Below are 16,611 nucleotides of genomic sequence, written 5' to 3'. Positions count from 1 at the left end.
GAAAACTCTTATTTTCGTCATTAAAGCTTTGGAAGTAGTAATTTCTGACGATGGAGTACTATTCTACTAACTTAATATCACAATATATATTCTGTTATTTTGTGGTCACCCTGTATTCTCCAGACCGTCCCGACCCTTTGTTAGTAAACGCTATAAAACATATACTAGTAGTACTAATGATAGTGCCAGGCATAGTCTGTCAATCCATCTTATAGCAGGCTGGTTAATGCAGAATGTCTCACTCATGTATCTCTCTATAAGTTGTACTATACACTCAAAGCCGGATAATCCGTGTACCCCTTCTCCTTCGGGTCAGCTCCATAAAACGTTGCCCGGTCATACTTATTCAATTGTGTACCTTCCATCAACCTCTTAGGTAGATCGGGGTTTGCAATAAACCACCTTCCAAAAGCCACCGCATCAGCCCCGTCCTCAACGACCTTCTGCTTTGCTCCCTCACCATCAAAGTTCCCAGCCGCAATGAAACCAATTCCAGCCTGCTTAAAGATGGCTCTGAACGGATCCAAACTGACCTTGCCCTTACCAGGCAACGAACCCATCTTGGCCCCCTCGTCCAATACCTCATCAAAGCGTGGCTCGATCATATGCGCGTATGCAATCTCAGGGGTCTCTCTGGCAATCATCTGACAGATAACCTGCCAGTTATCCTGAGGATTCGAGTCCCTCGTATCTTGGAAATAGTTATACGGCGACAAGCGCACGCCAACTTTGTCCGCACCAACAGCATCACACACAGCCTTGATCGCCTCGATGACGATTCTCGCTCTCTTCTCCACGGTTCCTCCGTACTCGTCTGTACGAGTGTTGACATTATCGTGCAGGAACTGGTCGAGCAAGTATCCATTCGCAGCATGGACCTCCACTCCATCGAAGCCGGCTTCAATGGCACGGGTTGCGGCAGCGGCGTACTCTGCCACAGTTTCCTGGATCTCGGGGATAGTCATTGCACGGGGCGGAGTAGCCGCGTATGGCTCCCCGGTGAGTGCATTCCCGGTCATGGGAATGTCACTGGATGAGAGAGGAGTTTGACCCTCGATAAAAGCCGGTACTGTTGCACGTCCGACGTGCCATAGTTGGCAGACGATGAGGCCGCCTTTGGCGTGGACGGCGGAGGTGACATCTTTCCAGGCGTTTATTTGGGAGGGTGTGAATATTCCAGGAACACCCGGGTATCCTGCTGCCTGTAGGAAACTATATTAGAGAAGTGCAAAGAGGGGTTATGCTGGTAGACATACATGGCGGCTGATGGGAGTTGCTTCGGTAAGTTGGAGACCACCCGGTGATGCTCTTTGGCTATAGTATTCGGTCATAAGGGCGTTGGGGACATACACGCCCTCTGATTCTTGAGTAGCGCGCATCCGCGTGCATGGGGCTTGTACGACGCGATGGGAGAGGGAGAGAGACCCCAGTTTGAGGGGGTGGAAGAGGTTGTCGATTGGAGTGATAGAACCCATTTTGCTGTATGATCTGTGTGACTGTCTGAATTCAATGTTACTTTGCTATGGAATGGGTATAGCTACGGTACATATAGGATGGCTATAGACAGCGAATGCAAATTCTCTACCTGCATGGCCACCATCTTTGGATAATTTGTAACATCCACTCTTGACTGATCTGTCGAGATCTGTCCAGATGGGGTGAATTAGATGAGTGGAGCAACGTTGCAGATAATTAATCTGTTGGCTGATAATCGGGCCACCCGACAAGCCAACCATAGTTAACCACTGGAAGTAATCCGATCGGCAACCCCCACCCTTGGAATGAAGCCCTCCACTCCCGACAAGTCTGGATCTCCACTCCACTTCAAGCAGCGTTGCAGCTCCGATGCAGCTCTGACGCAGTGGCGCTTCTTCACAGGCTCTGCTTCTGCTTCGCTTCTGCAATGCCAGCTCAACCCCTCAACTCTGGCAAAGAATGGGGCCTGATGGATGATGCCCTTGAGGCCCAGCTGCACGTGCACCGTGCCCCTCGCAATGCAATTTTCATCCCTTGAACCTCTCCAACAATGTGCTTGCCATTGTTCTCTCATTCTCTTCTCCTTATCTGCATTGTAATTATGCCATTCTAGCATCATCATGGTTCTACCTACCGCACTGCAAGACTTCCTCACCACCGCTGCGTCCACCCCTAATCTCTCCTTCTACCTAAACGGCACCCCCATCGTCCTCGCCAACCCTAACCCCCACTGGACCCTCCTTGACTTCATCCGCTCCCAACATGGCCTGAAGGGCACCAAGCTGGGCTGCGGCGAAGGTGGGTGCGGTGCTTGCACGGTCGTCCTGCAGACCCGCGACGGGCGCGCCCAGATTCGCCATCGCGCCGTGAACTCCTGTTTGTATCCGCTGATTGGAGGTACGTGTGTTGGTTCCATGGGTGCGACCGCATCTGACAGCCGCAGTGGCCGGAAAGCATGTCATCACTGTTGAAGGACTAGGGGACGTGGATCACCCCCATCCGCTTCAGGAAAGGCTGGGGAAGCTCCATGGGTCACAGTAAGTTGACCGTGGTCTGATGTATGAGCAATGCTGATAGGATAGATGTGGTTTCTGTACCCCGGGTATAGTTATGTCGCTATATGCGCTCGTGCGAAATGCATACGATCCGAAGACCGGACAATTCAATCTGACAGAGGATGATATTGAGATGAAGGGCCACCTGGATGGCAATCTGTGTCGGTGCACCGGATACAAGCCCATTTTGCAGGCAGCCAAAACGTTTGTCCAGGAGGATCTCCAGGCCCGGCTGGCTGTGCGCACGCGACCTTTGAACAGGGAAACTCCGATTGAGTCTGAATCGGATACATCGCGGCCGCAGTCCTGTGGGCGTCCAGGCGGATGCTGTCGTGATACTCCTGGGTCGTCTTGCTCGTCTTCCTCGGATCGAGACAGCAGTCGCACCAGTATGTCGACCCCAGATACAGAGCCAGAGAAGGACCTGGCCAACAGCACCGTACCACAATTTGACTTCCAGCCGTACATTCCGAACACCGAGCTCATTTACCCTCCGGCCCTGACCAAGGCCACTCCGCAGCTCGTCTGCTACACTGACGACCGCAAGGCCTGGCTACGTCCGGTGACACTCGCCCAAACCTTGGACATTTTGGCCCGTTGCCCATCTGCCACCCTGGTCGGAGGTGCCAGCGAAGTCCAAGTCGACATCCGGTTCAGAGGCGCTGAGTTCGCCGTATCCGTCTTTATCGGCGACCTTGACGAGCTGTCATACATTAGACCCGTTGAGAAAGACGGCACCATCACCGAACTCATCATCGGCGGCAACACGCCCCTCAGCGACATCGAAACCGAATGCAACCGACTTATCCCAGACCTAGGGGACCGAGGCTCCGTCCTCTCAGCCACATCTAAAGTCCTGCGCTACTTTGCAGGACGCCAGATCCGCAACGCGGCCTCACTAGCCGGTAACATCGCCACGGCATCGCCCATCTCGGACATGAACCCAGTGCTCTTAGCCATCAACGCCACCATCATCGCGCGCACCCCAACCCAGGAAACCACTATCCCAATGTTCAACATGTTCCTAGGCTACCGCAAGACCGCCCTCCCCAAAGACAGCATCATCACCTCGATCCGCATTCCCCTCCCACCGCCGGGGACCCGCGAACTTACCAAGTCCTACAAACAAGCCAAGCGCAAAGACGACGATATCGCCATCGTGACCGCCGCCTTCCGCGTGCGTCTCGCCCCAGACAACACCGTAAGCGAAATCGCCCTTGCCTACGGCGGCATGGCACCGACAACCCTCCTAGCCAGACAGGCCATGGCCGCCCTACAAGGCAAGAAGTGGGGCGTACAAGCTGTCCTAGACAGTACCCTCGACGCCCTCCTCCAGGACTTCAATCTCCCCTACTCTGTCCCTGGTGGAATGGCACACTACCGACGTACACTGGCCACATCTCTCTTCTTCCGCTTCTGGCACGAAGTCATCTCCGACTTCAACCTCACCTCCACAGCCGCCGACCCATCCCTCACGACCGAAATCCACCGACACATCTCCCACGGAACACGCGACAACCACAACCCCCACGAACAACGCGTCGTCGGAAAACAACTCCCTCACCTATCTGGTCTGAAGCACGCCACCGGCGAAGCCGAATACGTCGACGACATGCCCCCGCAGCACCGGGAACTGTTTGGCGCGATGGTGTTATCGCAGCGCGCCCACGCCAAGCTCCTCTCCGTGGACTGGACACCCGCGTTACAGCCGGGCTTGGCCTTGGGATACATAGACCATACCAGTATCCCAGCGGAGAAGAACATCTGGGGACCAGTGGTGAAGAACGAGCAGTTCTTCGCGGTGGACGAGGTGATGTCGCACGGGCAGCCGATTGGACTGGTGTATGCGGAGACGGCGCTGCAGGCGCAGATGGCGGCGAGGGCCGTGAAGGTGGAGTATGAGGATCTAGAGACGATACTTACCATCGATGAGGCGATTGAGAAGGGGAGCTACTGGCCTCATGGGAAGCAGTTAAGGAAAGGGGTGGCTGTGACGCCAGAGAAGATGAAGGATGTTTTTGACAAATGTGATCGGGTCTTCGAGGGTGTTATTCGTATGGGTGGACAGGAGCACTTCTACCTTGAGACGAATGCTGCGGTCGTGATCCCTCACTCAGAAGACGGGAGTATGGAGGTTTGGTCGTCGACGCAGAATACGTAGGTTCTTCCCTCTACCTATTACGGGATAATTCTCACGGTTTGAATAGGATGGAAACCCAGGAATACGTCAGCCAAGTGACATCCGTCCCAGCGTCGCGTATCAACGCACGAGTGAAACGCATGGGCGGCGCCTTTGGCGGCAAGGAATCCCGCAGCGTGCAACTCGCCTGTTTACTAGCCATCGCAGCTAAGAAGACCAAGCGCCCGATGCGTGCTATGCTCAACCGCGACGAAGACATGATCACTTCTGGCCAGCGTCACCCCTTCCAATGCCGCTGGAAGGTAGGTGTCATGAACGACGGGAAACTTGTCGCCCTCGACGCAGATATCTACAACAACGCGGGATTCTCTTTGGACATGAGCGGTGCCGTGATGGACCGGTGCTGCACCCACATCGAGAACTGCTATTATTTCCCGCATGCGCATATCCGCGGGTGGGTATGCAAGACGAACACGCATAGTAACACTGCGTTCCGGGGATTCGGTGGTCCGCAGGCCATGTTCATCGCGGAGAGTTACATGTCTGCTGTTGCGGAGGGGCTGGGAATGGATATCGATGAGTTGCGGATGAGGAATCTGTATACTCAAGGACAAAGGACGCCATTCCTGCAAGAGATCGACCAGGATTGGCACGTTCCTATGCTGCTGGAGCAGGTCAAGAAGGAGGCGCGGTACGCGGAGCGCAAGGCCGAGATAGCAGAGTTCAATAAACGCCACCGCTACAGAAAGAGAGGAATAGCTATGATCCCAACGAAGTTCGGCATCTCCTTCGCGACGGCAGTTCATCTCAACCAAGCCGGCGCGAACGTCAAAATCTACACTGACGGCTCAGTACTTCTGAACCACGGTGGAACAGAGATGGGCCAGGGCCTGTACACGAAGATGGTGCAGGTTGCAGCGCAGGAACTAGGTGTTCCGGCTGAGAGTGTGTACACGCAGGATAGCTCGTCGTACCAGACGGCGAATGCGTCGCCGACTGCTGCGTCGTCGGGAAGTGATCTGAATGGAATGGCGGTTAAGGATGCGTGCGATCAGCTGAATGAGCGGTTGAAGCCGTACCGGGAGAAGTTCGGCAAGGATGCTGATATGGCGACGATAGCGCATGCGGCGTATCGCGATCGGGTCAATTTGGCGGCGAGTGGGTTTTGGAAGATGCCTAAAGTGGGGTATCAGTGGGGGACGTATGATGTGGAGAAGGTGAAGCCGATGTATTATTATTTTACGCAGGTATGTGTTTCCCTTGGGTGTGAGTAGGTGGGTGATGGTTGCTGACTGACGAGTGATAGGGAGTCGCATGCACTGAAGTCGAGCTTGATCTACTTACAGGCGATCATACTGTGCTGCGCACGGACATTAAAATGGACGTGGGAAGGTCCATTAACCCTGCTATTGACTATGGGCAGATCGAGGGTGCATTTGTTCAGGGACAGGGACTGTTTACGATGGAGGAGACTCTCTGGACGCAGGGAGGGCAGCTGGCGACACGGGGACCGGGCACGTATAAGATTCCTGGGTTCAGTGATATCCCGCAGGAGTTCAATGTCAGTTTTCTGCAGGGTGTGTCGTGGAGTCATCTGCGCTCGATCCAGAGCAGCAAGGGTATCGGAGAGCCGCCGCTGTTCATGGGGTCATCGGTGTTGTTTGCCTTGAGGGAGGCGTTGAAGAGTGCGAGAGCGGATCTTGGTGTGCAAGGGCCGTTGGTGCTGGATAGTCCGGCTACGGCGGAGAAGTTGAGGCTGGCGGTAGGAGATGACTTGGTGAGGAAGGCAGAGGTGAAGAGGAAGGAGGGAGAGAGGGGGTTCTTTGTTGCTGTTGCATGAGGAGGTGTAGAAATGTGAGATGTGCATCATATTAAATATAAACATTTTGGAGAGTACTCCGTTTTCTCAAATTCCACATCTGAAGAAGGCACTATTCCAGTGGACATATAAGGGGAGGCGCTACCGCCACACCAGCCAGGCTTCCATAGCGGCCTTCGCTCATGCCAGTTCCCTTTAGGGTATAGCCTTTTTCATACTTTCCACCATCTCTATACGGTAGTTTACTTGCCTAAGGTGCTGAACTCATGCCTCAGGAATAAATATCTAATATAGCAGATGGTAGGATTCTGCCTGTTTAAAAGACCAAGTCTTATCTTGAATGAATGAAACCTTCCTTTATAAGGTAAGCGAAGGCCGGTGTGGAGGAAGCCTGGCTGGTGTGGCAGTAGCGTCTCGAAGGTATCACGTTTAGACAGGTAGTTCCAAGAATTTTCTCATTAATGGGTATTAACACGAATATAGTATCAAGAGTTGTTGGATGCGTTAACAAGTCTCAAGTCCACATCTTTACATCGCCGATATAGAAATATGATATTGTAATCGAGTAGTAAAGTATACACGTCGTTTCCACAAGTATCCCTATATCCTCTAATGTCTGCCATCCCTTCAGCCAGAGTAAACACTCAACTCTTATGCAGTACTCACAACCTCGCTACCTCTACCTCCACCTTTTCGCCCACTGTTTCCCAGTTTGCGTCCACCTGGATACCATTAGCACTGCCTCCCAAGTTACGTACGTTTAGAAGCACTTACATCCGCTATATGATCATATCCTAACAACTTCGGCGCCAACCCCGGATCCCTCCACGCCAGCGCCTCCCCTTCGGGCGTAGGCACCATGCGCATCTTCCGATCGCGCTCCTCCTGCTCAGGCCCATCATGCAAATGATACAGATACTGCTGCGTATTTCCCCGCTCTACAACCATCTGCGTGCGCTGCTTGCGACATTTCTCAAATACGGCCAGAGCGTGGCGCTTGGCGGCGATGAACTCGGGTGAGGATTTTGAGACGTTAGGGCCCGATGGGAGACGGGAGAGACATTCGCCGAGCACGGCGCCGTCTTCAAAGGCCATTCCTGCACTGTTACCTTTGTCAGTACTTCTTTTATGTAGTTGAATGTTATATGGAGGAGGTACCCAGAAGCAAGGTAGGGAAGTGTAGCATGCACAGAATCGCCTAGCATGACCCATGCCCCGGAAGGATGCGTCCAGTCGTAGTCGCCGAAGCGGATGCAGAGACGCCATTTGTGCACGGATTGGCAGAGCTTGAGGAGTTTTTGGATCCTATAAATCAGCATCCCCATCAATAGAATGTAGTTGCAGAGTAATACCTCGGATCCCATCCCTCAAACAACGCACACATTTCCTGCACATTGCCCTCGACCGTCGAGGCCAACGACTGCTCGGGGATATCATCAGGCACAAGCAACACCATATTAAACAGTTCCCCTTGTCGCAGAACATAGTTCACTGCGCTCATTAGCCCCCCGTCCATACTTGAAAAAGGGATAACAAACCGGCATGTTTATCTGGCCCCAGCCAATAATTAACCTGAGGATCCGTCACAAACCCTCTCAACTCGGGATCCTTCAACATCTCCTCCGTGGACAACAACAACCGATACGCCAAATCCCCGGTTTTGATCGGTGGATCCGGCCTCTTCAACATAACCTCCGTCAACTTCCCAAACACTCCATCAGCACTAACAACCAGATCCCCCCTCCACGAGCGTCCATCACTCGCCACCGCCGTCGCCATAGCCCCATCCTCATCCGGAACAATATCCACTACCCTAGCAGCGCAGGTAATCTTCGCTCCCAACTCCTCCGCCCTTTCAAGCAAACAGCGCTGTAAATCTGCGCGGTGAAAATCACGATACCACGTGCCCGGGTACTGCTTCGCGGAGTCAACGAAACTCAAGCTGGATATGACCTCGCCCTTCCAGTGTAGAAAGTTGCACACGCGCGGGTGTGTCATATGTGGTGTGAGAGCTGGTTCTAGACCCCAGTGTTTGAGCACTCTAGAGCTGTTCGGGAGGACTTGGATACCGGCGCCTACTTCGCGGATCTCGTGCGTCGCTTCGAGGACGTGTACGTCGTGTCCGGTGAGGAGGCAGGAGATGGCGGTGCCGAGGCCGGCGAGGCCGGCGCCGATGATAATGATCTTTCGTTGTTAGCTTAGGCGGGGGAGTTAGATGGGATGCATGGGGGAGTGGGATGTACCTGCAACCGACAGTTGTCGGGGAGGGAGCGCTTCTCTTTGATGTGGATAGGAGGCGCCATGGTATCAATCCTGTATACAATAGTAAGTGGTGTATGATCCACTGGATACGTTCTACTCCATCATATAAAGCCAGTTCGAGCTCCAACTGAGTGGTTTCTTCTGCCCCTAAAATGGGGGATAAGCGTGTGCCTGACAAGAATGGGGGTCGGGCATGAGGGGATGCATCTGCATCAATCTTATCATATCATTTGCGGGGAGAATAAGTACACCCTGCGGTCGGGGCAAACACCTTCCAGTAATCACCAGCAGATCCATCCCAGTATTACGTTCACTATGTCTCGAGTGAGTCGATCTCTGTCCCTCCAGGACAACCTTCAGCAGAGAACTAACAGCCCAGTTCTCCCTCCAAGGTCGAACCGCCCTCGTCACCGGCGGTGCCCGGGGCTGCGGCCTCGCCTTTGCGCGCGGTCTCGCCGAAGCAGGTGCCAACGTAGCCATCTTCGATCGGATATCTCCTGAGGAGGGGTTTCTATCTATCGAGAAGGAGTATGGTGTGCGGACTGCATATTACGAGTATTCCTCCCGCCTCGGGGTTCTACACCTCACGCCGCAAACACTAACAGAGATTCCTGCAGAGTGGACGTATCCTCCCCCGAGTCCCTCGCCACCGGCTTCGGCGCCTTCCAAACAGACTTCAACAATGCACTAGACATCTGCGTCCCATGCGCAGGTATCAACCGACACCAGACATTCCTTGAATTCAACTACGCGGATCACCAAGAGTTGCTGGGTGTGAATGTGCTGGGCCTATTCCATACTGCGCAGCTGGCCGCCCGGCAGATGATTGCCAATGGCACAAAACACGGGAGTATCGTGCTGGTGGCGAGTATGGCGAGCCACGTGGCGGTGCGGAGCCAACTGTGCAGTGCGTATTGTGGGAGTAAGGGGGCGGTGAGGGCAATGTGTCCTGCTATTGCGAAGGAGTTGGCTGAATATGTATGTCCCTATTGGTTTGGTGGCGTTAATAGAGGAGGGGGAGGTGGCTAACGGTGGTAGGGTATTCGCGTGAATTCGATTTCGCCGGGATATGTGAGGACGGAGATGACTGCTGCTGTGAGTACCACTTTATCACTCCGGAATCGGAAATTCCTAATGGAAGTGATGACAGTTCCCCCATTTAATCGAAGAATGGAAATCAGCAGCGATGAACGGCCGCATCGCCGAGCCGGAGGACATCATGGGAGCGTGTGTGTTTCTGGCGAGCGATGCCAGTTCGTACATGACGGGGCAGGATGTGATCGTGGATGGGGGGGTGACTAAGTGGTAGCATTATTATTATCTTTGCAGAGTCGATAACTATGCAATCAATACAGACTGATAATACATCCTATCACGCAATCATCCATAATCACAATCAAGCAATCTATCAAAAGGGTAGCTATCCCCGCATAAGCTACCAGTGTATCCACGCCCAAAAGTGGGGTTATCAGCTTCAGTCGGCGATCGCTCCGAACCCCATCACCGACTAGCTACCAACTATAACAATACTCATCCAGAAGCAAGTATGAGCGTAGCATCACCATTTCAAACAAAAATATTATCTCGAACAATGTCTCCCAGCGCCATTAACGAGGGCTTTCCCAGCCCGTCCACTATACCCACCACAACAGTGGTAGTAGTAGGCGCTGGCCCTTCAGGCCTAATGCTAACGTACCTCCCCCACTCACCATCCCCACCAAAAAAAAAACACCCCCAACTAACAACTGTGCATGGGATAGAAACAACCTCATCCGCTACGGCACACCTGTGACTCTCCTCGACGACCGCCCGACAGCAACATCAACCGGCAAAGCAGACGGTCTGCAGCCGAAGACCATCGAGACACTGAAACAGCTGAGATTGTCGGATGAGTTGCTCCGCAATGGGGCGAAGGTGTATGATATTTGTTTCTGGGTAGGCCTATCCCTACCCATTACCCCCATATAACAACCCCCAAGACATGAATTACACTAATGACAGTAATTATGATAATCTAGGAATCCACCCCCGAATCCCCAACCCTTACTCGCACATCCCGCCAAACGCACTACCCCGATCATCTCGTCGGCGCCTCAGACCCCTACATTCTCCTCGCGCACCAGGGCATGCTCGAGGACGTGCTTATCAGAGATATAGAAGAGCGCGGGGGAAATGTCCAGCGAAACAGCCCGTTCGTATCCGTGTCTAAAACACAGGACGGGAGTGGAGAGCTAGAAGTGATCTACAACGATAACACAACAAACACCAAAAAGATTATCCGTACACAATACCTCGTTGGATGCGATGGCGCGAGATCTAAAGTCCGGGACTATATTCCTGGCGCGCAGTTGGAGGGGGAAATGAGTAATGCTTCTTGGGGGGTTTTGGATGGTATTATTCTATTTCATTTGTCTCTGGCTAGGTGGTCCGAAGTACTAATTGGTAATAGGAGTAATCGACACCGATTTCCCCGACCTATGGAGTAAGGTGGCTGTTCGCTCGCACACGGCGGGATCTATCCTCTGGATTCCGAGGGAGCGCGGAATGACGAGATTGTATGTTGAGCTTAGTTCCACAGACGGGGAGAGGGTCGATAGGGCCAAGGCGACACCGGAATATGTTATGGCTAGGGCGCGGGAGGCAATGCAACCTTTCCGGTTGGAATGGAAGGAGATTGGTATTCCCTGCCCCATACTCCCATACTACCCCACCCTATGTCGGACATGACATTAACATGGTATAGAATGGTTCGGCAACTACGTCGTCGGCCAACGTGTCGCTCGCCGATTCAGCGACCCCGAGAACCAGATCTTCATTGCCGGCGATGTACATCCCACACCTCCCCTACCATCTACCTTTTCTCACCAATATACTAATAAAAGATCAGGCCGGCCACGTACACTCCGCTCTCGCAGCCCAAGGTGCCAACACCAGCATGCACGACAGCGTGAACCTAGCGTGGAAACTCAACCTCGTAGCCCGAAACCTCGCCCCGGCCTCCCTACTAAACACCTACTCCGAGGAACGACGGAAGATCGCCAACGACCTGATCGCCTTCGACGCGGGGCACGTCGCGGCGTTCGAGAAAGGCGAGGCGGCACTTGCTCGAAACTTCGAGGAGAATATCCGGTTCATTTCCGGCGTCGGGGCTGAGTATGACGCTGGTGTTCTTACGAAGCCAGCTGATGGGAAAGCGAAAGGTGGAATTCAGGCGGGGACATTAACTCGCCCTGCAAAGGTGACGAGGTATATTGATGCTAATCTGGTGGATTTGCAGCTTGATATCCCGATGATGGGACAGTTTAAGGTGATTTTGTTTGCGGGGGATGTGGTTGGTGGGAAGGGGTTTTTGGAGGGGTTCTGTGGGGGTGTTGGGCTTGATAGGGTGGATTCTGTGGCAAGGGAGTCGTATAGGAAGTGTCCTCGGGGAGTTGGTGATGGGGATAAGTATTTCCCGTTGGAGAGGTATACGACTGTTTCGGAGGTGGTGACGTACGGGTTAGTGACGAGGAGTCAGAAGAGGGAGTTTGAGTTGGGGGATTTGCCCGAGTTGCTGCAGAAGAGTCGGTGGACGGTGTATTTGGATGATGTGGAGGGCGGGAAGGGGTGTACTGGGAAGTGGATGGGGGAGATGGAGAAGGATCAGGTCGGGGTGATGATTGTCAGGCCGGATGGGTATGTTGGGGCGAAGGGGGTGTGGGGATGGAGTGAGGGAGAGGGATCGAGGGCAGCAGAGTGGGTTGGGGAGTATCTGGCTTTGGGGAAGTAGAATTCATAGATGGGTGATTCAGACGCATGTTGATATTCTACCTGTTAGATTTCTCAAGTTACCAAGACAGACAATGTGGAAATGTGGAAATGTAGAAATCGCATCAACAACAAGATCAGATCAAATGATGATATAATAATTTAAAAAGCATTCTACGTTAATAAGTTCACATAGTAGTCTTGATAGGACCAGCCTTATATTAAGTATCTAGTCAATGTCACCACCACGACGTTCAGTATTCCGTCTGATGCACCATACATGCCAAGCATCCATGCAAAAAGCACAAAACAAAGGAGAGTTCAATGAGTGACGAGGGTCAGATGCAGATGCAATGCATCATAAGCCATAAACCAGAATCAAACACAATCACAATCACAAGCACTCGCTATATCATCAGTCTGATACAATACATAATCCACCAAGCATATCACATAGGAAACATCGCGAAAAGCCAAACGAATCACATAAAGTCATCAAATCAAACAGGGAACTTCACCCCGGTCCGATCCGTACACCTAGGCTGCGACAACACCCTAGGCAAGGCCCTGGCCTTAGGATCCTGGTTAAATCTCAAGCGATCACGCTTCAGATTAAATAGCCTGACCATGCAACTCATCGCCTGCTCCTCGGACAACTGCATCGCCGGCAGAGCACTGACACTACTGCTGTTGTCCAGCGGCAGATCCTTGATACACGCCGCAACCATCCAGCGCACCAACACCTCCACATCCCGAGCATTGCTCCAGCAAGGGAACATGGACAGGATCTGAATGGCGCGGGTGAACTCGCGATGGCTAGGCGCGCGCGGGTCCGTTAGGTACAACCGGGGACCCTTGATCTGCTGCTCATCCAGCTTGCGGTCCAGCAGACGGAGACATTCGCGTGGTGTCGGGTTGCGGAAGACAATCTCTTCCTGGAACAGGGCAGACAGGCGTGGCCGGTTGGCCAGCAACTGGTCCATCTCCTGGGCCGGTCCGGCCAGGATCACCACCATGGTGGAGGCGTACTTGGGCAGCAGGTAGACTAGCTCGTCCACGGCCTGCGTGGTGTCGGTGTCGGCTAGTCTATGGGCGTCTTCGATGAAGAGCACTTTGCCCTTGTTTTGGTCGAGTTGCGACCGGGACCGCGCCGAGGTCGGGTGGACGTTGGGTGCTAGTAGGTCGGCGACCGAGCATGGCACCAGGGCACCATCGCTGAGAGCGCCCATTTTGTAGTACAGAGTTCCTAGCTGACGGGCGACGGTCTTCTTACCGGTGCCTATGATATTGTTAGTCGTCGTGTGGGGAAATGGACGGAAAAGGAATGTATTACCTGGTGCACCCTTGAATACAAATGCAGCGGGCATGCGTGCGCCCGGATCCAGCCCCTGCAGCCAGGCGGCCTTCATCTCGTTGTGATACCGCTTCAAGATGGAGATGATGTCGTCCGGCACGATGGAATGGCGCAGCTCTTCACGGAAGACCAGCGCCGTCGTGCCGCCCACCAGCTCCGGGTTAAAGTCGCGTCCCTCGAGGAGACGTTCCACCGGCTGGGCGCTGGCGCCGGTGCGCGACCGACGCTCAAAGTGATAGATGGCCGCAGCGAGGAGATGCTCGACGGCGCGAGCATTGTCAAAGTCCTTGCGCATACGGGCATTGTCGAGGGTGTCCATGGCGGCCTGGAAGGCCTCTGGGGTGGCATCGAGATCCTGCTCGTCGAGCTTGCTTTGGAAGAGCTCTTCCATGTGCTCGCGTGTCAACGCGGAGAAGCGCACCAGATGTGTCTCAAACCCGCGGGCTTTGGGACCCGCGCGATGCAGGAACTGGCTGATGCTGTCGTGCGTACCGACCAGGATGGTGCAGTGATTGTCGCGCGGCGCTGCGAGGATGTCGACGACCGTGTCCGGCACGGTCGGGCGCTCCTGGCGATCGGTGTCGACGTCGACAACGAGGACATTGCCGATCGTCGACTCGACGGTCGCACGGAGTTGGTCTTCCGGCAGATCACAGAGAGCCGACAGCGGTTTGACACGGACTACACTCGTTAGCAGTTTTGCTATACTAATCTTGGGCGGGTGCTTACCTTCTCCGCTGTTCAACACTCCCAAGTCCACCAGAATCTGGGCGTACATCCGGATGGCCGTGCTCTTGCCAGTACCTGGAGGCCCCGCAAAGATGCGATTGACCCGCAGCGGCAGACGACGCTGGTTGCGGATCTCGCGGTAGTAGTTCTCCTCGGTCGTGTCGAAAACTTCAGCCACCGACGTCTTGACGGCGTCCTGACCGATCAGCTTCTGCATGGCTTCCCAGGCTTCGCTGGTCGACCGGGTCTCCGCCGGGCTGGGGCCGAGAACGTCGTCCTTGGAAAAGAAAAAGTAGTCCACCTCGTCCATGCCGCTATCCTGCTGGTCGGTCAAGCACTGGGCCTGACGCTGAGCAATGCTCTTGACCATCTCGCGCACGGCATGGGCGTTGGTGAACCCCTTGGCGGCACGCCCCCGGACCAGCCGGCGAGCTGCAGCCTGCATGTAGGTGCCCTCGAGACCCCCTCAACCTGCATGCGACCGTTATATTCGGTGATAATGCGGCGGGCCAGCAGCTGCGTCAACTGCTGGCGGTCAAAGTCGTTGAATCGCAGCGAGCTGCAAATCCGTTGCTGGAGGGCGGGGTTCTCGCGCAAGAAGCTATTCATCTCGTCGGCGTCGCCAGTGAAGATGACAATGATGCGACCGATGTTGCGCTCCATCGCGTGCCGGATATCCTCGAGAGCCTGCTCGGTGGCCGGGGTCTGGGGCGCGTCCATCAGGGTGTGGGGATGGTCGACGATGAGCACTCCGGATGTTTGCACCGGAGCTTTGGCGTCCGTCATGTTGCGCAGCAGTTGCTGCACTCCGTCGGGACCCCGGCTGGCCAGATCGGCGCCAGTGGTCTCACAGACGGTATGGGAATCACAGATACCCATGGCGTACAGCATCTTGGCATAGATGCGGGCGACGGTGGTCTTGCCTGTGCCGGGATTCCCCAGGAAGGCGATGTTGTACCACTCGCTCTTCGGGTCGCGTCCATGACGACGGCAAATCTGCACCCAGGTCTGGACGCCGTGCAGCTGGCGTTTGACGTTGTCGTGGCCGACCAGACTGTCCAGCTCCTGGACTGCCTCTTCACGGGCCGTCTCACGATTTTGACGGTCGCGCTCAGCCAGTTCCTCTGCTGTCGGCTGAGGAGGGACCGGAGTCCGAGGCAAACTCTCGGGCTGTCGTTGTGATTGTGTTTCGGGCTCTGATCGGGCAGGAGCCTGAATCTGTGTCTGGGATGATTGTGCCATGATGCGTGGCGAGGTCTGCGCCGCAGTCTGTGTCGCCGCAGTGGATTGCTGCGGTCGCTTGGAGGACCACAGCGAAAAGGGGAAGAAGGGGAACCGCGAAGTCGATGACGGCCGGGTCATCGAGCAGTCCATGTTGTTTCGAAACGGATAGACAAACAGTCGTGCAAGGAAAGGCCCGACAATCGGGAGCATGAAGGGATGGAAGATGAAAGACTTGGTCATTCACAGGGGAGTAAAGCAGCAGATGGTCATGAGGGGAATATTGCAGTGTTGGAAAATCTCCTGGAGCCAGCGTCCTCATGGCCATATTTAACAGCCATGTCGGCTGGGCAGCAGAAATCCCCGAGAAGTGGAAGTGAAGCAGTCCGGCAGTCATGGAAGGGAAGTTCAGTCAGACACCATTCTTTCCGGACTGCCTATGACGGGGCGACAGGTAGTGTGTGGCCGGAAGCCAGCCATGGTTGGTCGTTTCCGGGTTTGGACGAAAAGTGAAGCCATTCACCGCCACTTGTGCAGCCCAACGGCCAGGCAAAGCATCCTGTCATCGGGACGAGCTTGTTCGGGTGGAGCTGATCTGGGGGAATGATGGCTGGTGTCCTGGAGAGACCTGATCCAAGTGTCGCGAATCGACCTTGCTGAAACACGAAACATGAAACAATGAAGAAGCAGTATGGAGACCAGGGGACGCCCTGGCCAAGGGGCAGGCATCCATGTCGATGGGGGGGATGCTATCGTGATGCGGTAGATTGACAGCCAGCAGGTCAAGCTACAGGGCTGCAATGGAACC

At 54.4% G+C, this 16,611-nt stretch overlaps 5 protein-coding genes across 5 annotated transcripts; 2 read left to right on the top strand and 3 right to left on the bottom strand.

The window, feature by feature from the left end:
- Positions 1 to 241: 241 nt before the first annotated feature.
- On the bottom strand, positions 242 to 1,546 carry BO83DRAFT_433908 (alkene reductase). Its single transcript, XM_025535726.1, has 2 exons — positions 1,257 to 1,546; positions 242 to 1,202 (listed from the first exon to the last, which is right to left on the bottom strand). The coding sequence occupies exons 1-2, from the start codon at positions 1,473 to 1,475 to the stop codon at positions 267 to 269; spliced, it is 1,155 nt and encodes a 384-aa protein (XP_025392909.1). The 5' UTR covers positions 1,476 to 1,546; the 3' UTR covers positions 242 to 266.
- A 377-nt stretch (positions 1,547 to 1,923) lies between these two features.
- On the top strand, positions 1,924 to 6,566 carry BO83DRAFT_433907 (xanthine dehydrogenase). Its single transcript, XM_025535725.1, has 5 exons — positions 1,924 to 2,373; positions 2,420 to 2,513; positions 2,559 to 4,688; positions 4,739 to 5,918; positions 5,978 to 6,566. Exons 1-5 carry the CDS (start codon positions 2,097 to 2,099, stop codon positions 6,509 to 6,511), a joined length of 4,215 nt encoding a protein of 1,404 aa, XP_025392908.1. The 5' UTR covers positions 1,924 to 2,096; the 3' UTR covers positions 6,512 to 6,566.
- Positions 6,567 to 7,093: 527 nt separating this feature from the next.
- On the bottom strand, positions 7,094 to 8,237 carry BO83DRAFT_85811 (uncharacterized protein). The gene is made up of 4 exons (XM_025537661.1): positions 7,843 to 8,237; positions 7,649 to 7,795; positions 7,265 to 7,592; positions 7,094 to 7,212 (listed from the first exon to the last, which is right to left on the bottom strand). The coding sequence occupies exons 1-4, from the start codon at positions 8,004 to 8,006 to the stop codon at positions 7,153 to 7,155; spliced, it is 699 nt and encodes a 232-aa protein (XP_025392907.1). The 5' UTR covers positions 8,007 to 8,237; the 3' UTR covers positions 7,094 to 7,152.
- Positions 8,238 to 8,791: 554 nt separating this feature from the next.
- BO83DRAFT_395331 (uncharacterized protein) lies at positions 8,792 to 12,665 on the top strand (the record flags this gene model as incomplete). Its single annotated transcript, XM_025533074.1, is given in 12 exon segments — positions 8,792 to 8,794; positions 9,132 to 9,307; positions 9,370 to 9,730; positions 9,791 to 9,847; positions 9,903 to 10,005; positions 10,264 to 10,444; positions 10,513 to 10,687; positions 10,771 to 11,143; positions 11,202 to 11,429; positions 11,496 to 11,648; positions 11,668 to 12,427; positions 12,617 to 12,665. 12 exon segments carry the CDS (start codon positions 8,792 to 8,794, stop codon positions 12,663 to 12,665), a joined length of 2,619 nt encoding a protein of 872 aa, XP_025392906.1.
- Positions 12,666 to 12,999: 334 nt separating this feature from the next.
- Positions 13,000 to 15,956, bottom strand: GbpA (the record flags this gene model as incomplete). The annotated part of the gene is made up of 4 exons (XM_025535071.1): positions 13,000 to 13,778; positions 13,833 to 14,534; positions 14,583 to 15,014; positions 15,065 to 15,956. 4 exons carry the CDS (start codon positions 15,954 to 15,956, stop codon positions 13,000 to 13,002), a joined length of 2,805 nt encoding a protein of 934 aa, XP_025392905.1.
- Positions 15,957 to 16,611: the final 655 nt, after the last annotated feature.

This window comes from Aspergillus eucalypticola (genome assembly GCF_003184535.1).
Source record: "Aspergillus eucalypticola CBS 122712 chromosome Unknown BO83scaffold_2, whole genome shotgun sequence".
NCBI classification, from domain to species: domain Eukaryota; kingdom Fungi; phylum Ascomycota; class Eurotiomycetes; order Eurotiales; family Aspergillaceae; genus Aspergillus; species Aspergillus eucalypticola.
Note: the sequence above shows the minus strand (reverse complement) of the source record. Positions and strands in the feature narration are given on the sequence as shown.

Coding starts and splice junctions, on each gene's coding strand:
- BO83DRAFT_433908 (XM_025535726.1), bottom strand. CDS start 1,475: ATGGGTTCTATCACTCCAATCGACAACCTCTTCCACCCCCTCAAACTG. Junction 1,203..1,256: donor CAACTCCCATCAGCCGCCAT/GTATGTCTACCA, acceptor AGTTTCCTACAG/GCAGCAGGATACCCGGGTGT.
- BO83DRAFT_433907 (XM_025535725.1), top strand. CDS start 2,097: ATGGTTCTACCTACCGCACTGCAAGACTTCCTCACCACCGCTGCGTCC. Junction 2,374..2,419: donor TTTGTATCCGCTGATTGGAG/GTACGTGTGTTG, acceptor TGACAGCCGCAG/TGGCCGGAAAGCATGTCATC. Junction 2,514..2,558: donor GGGAAGCTCCATGGGTCACA/GTAAGTTGACCG, acceptor CTGATAGGATAG/ATGTGGTTTCTGTACCCCGG.
- BO83DRAFT_85811 (XM_025537661.1), bottom strand. CDS start 8,006: ATGGACGGGGGGCTAATGAGCGCAGTGAACTATGTTCTGCGACAAGGG. Junction 7,796..7,842: donor TTTGAGGGATGGGATCCGAG/GTATTACTCTGC, acceptor GCTGATTTATAG/GATCCAAAAACTCCTCAAGC. Junction 7,593..7,648: donor CTTCCCTACCTTGCTTCTGG/GTACCTCCTCCA, acceptor CAAAGGTAACAG/TGCAGGAATGGCCTTTGAAG.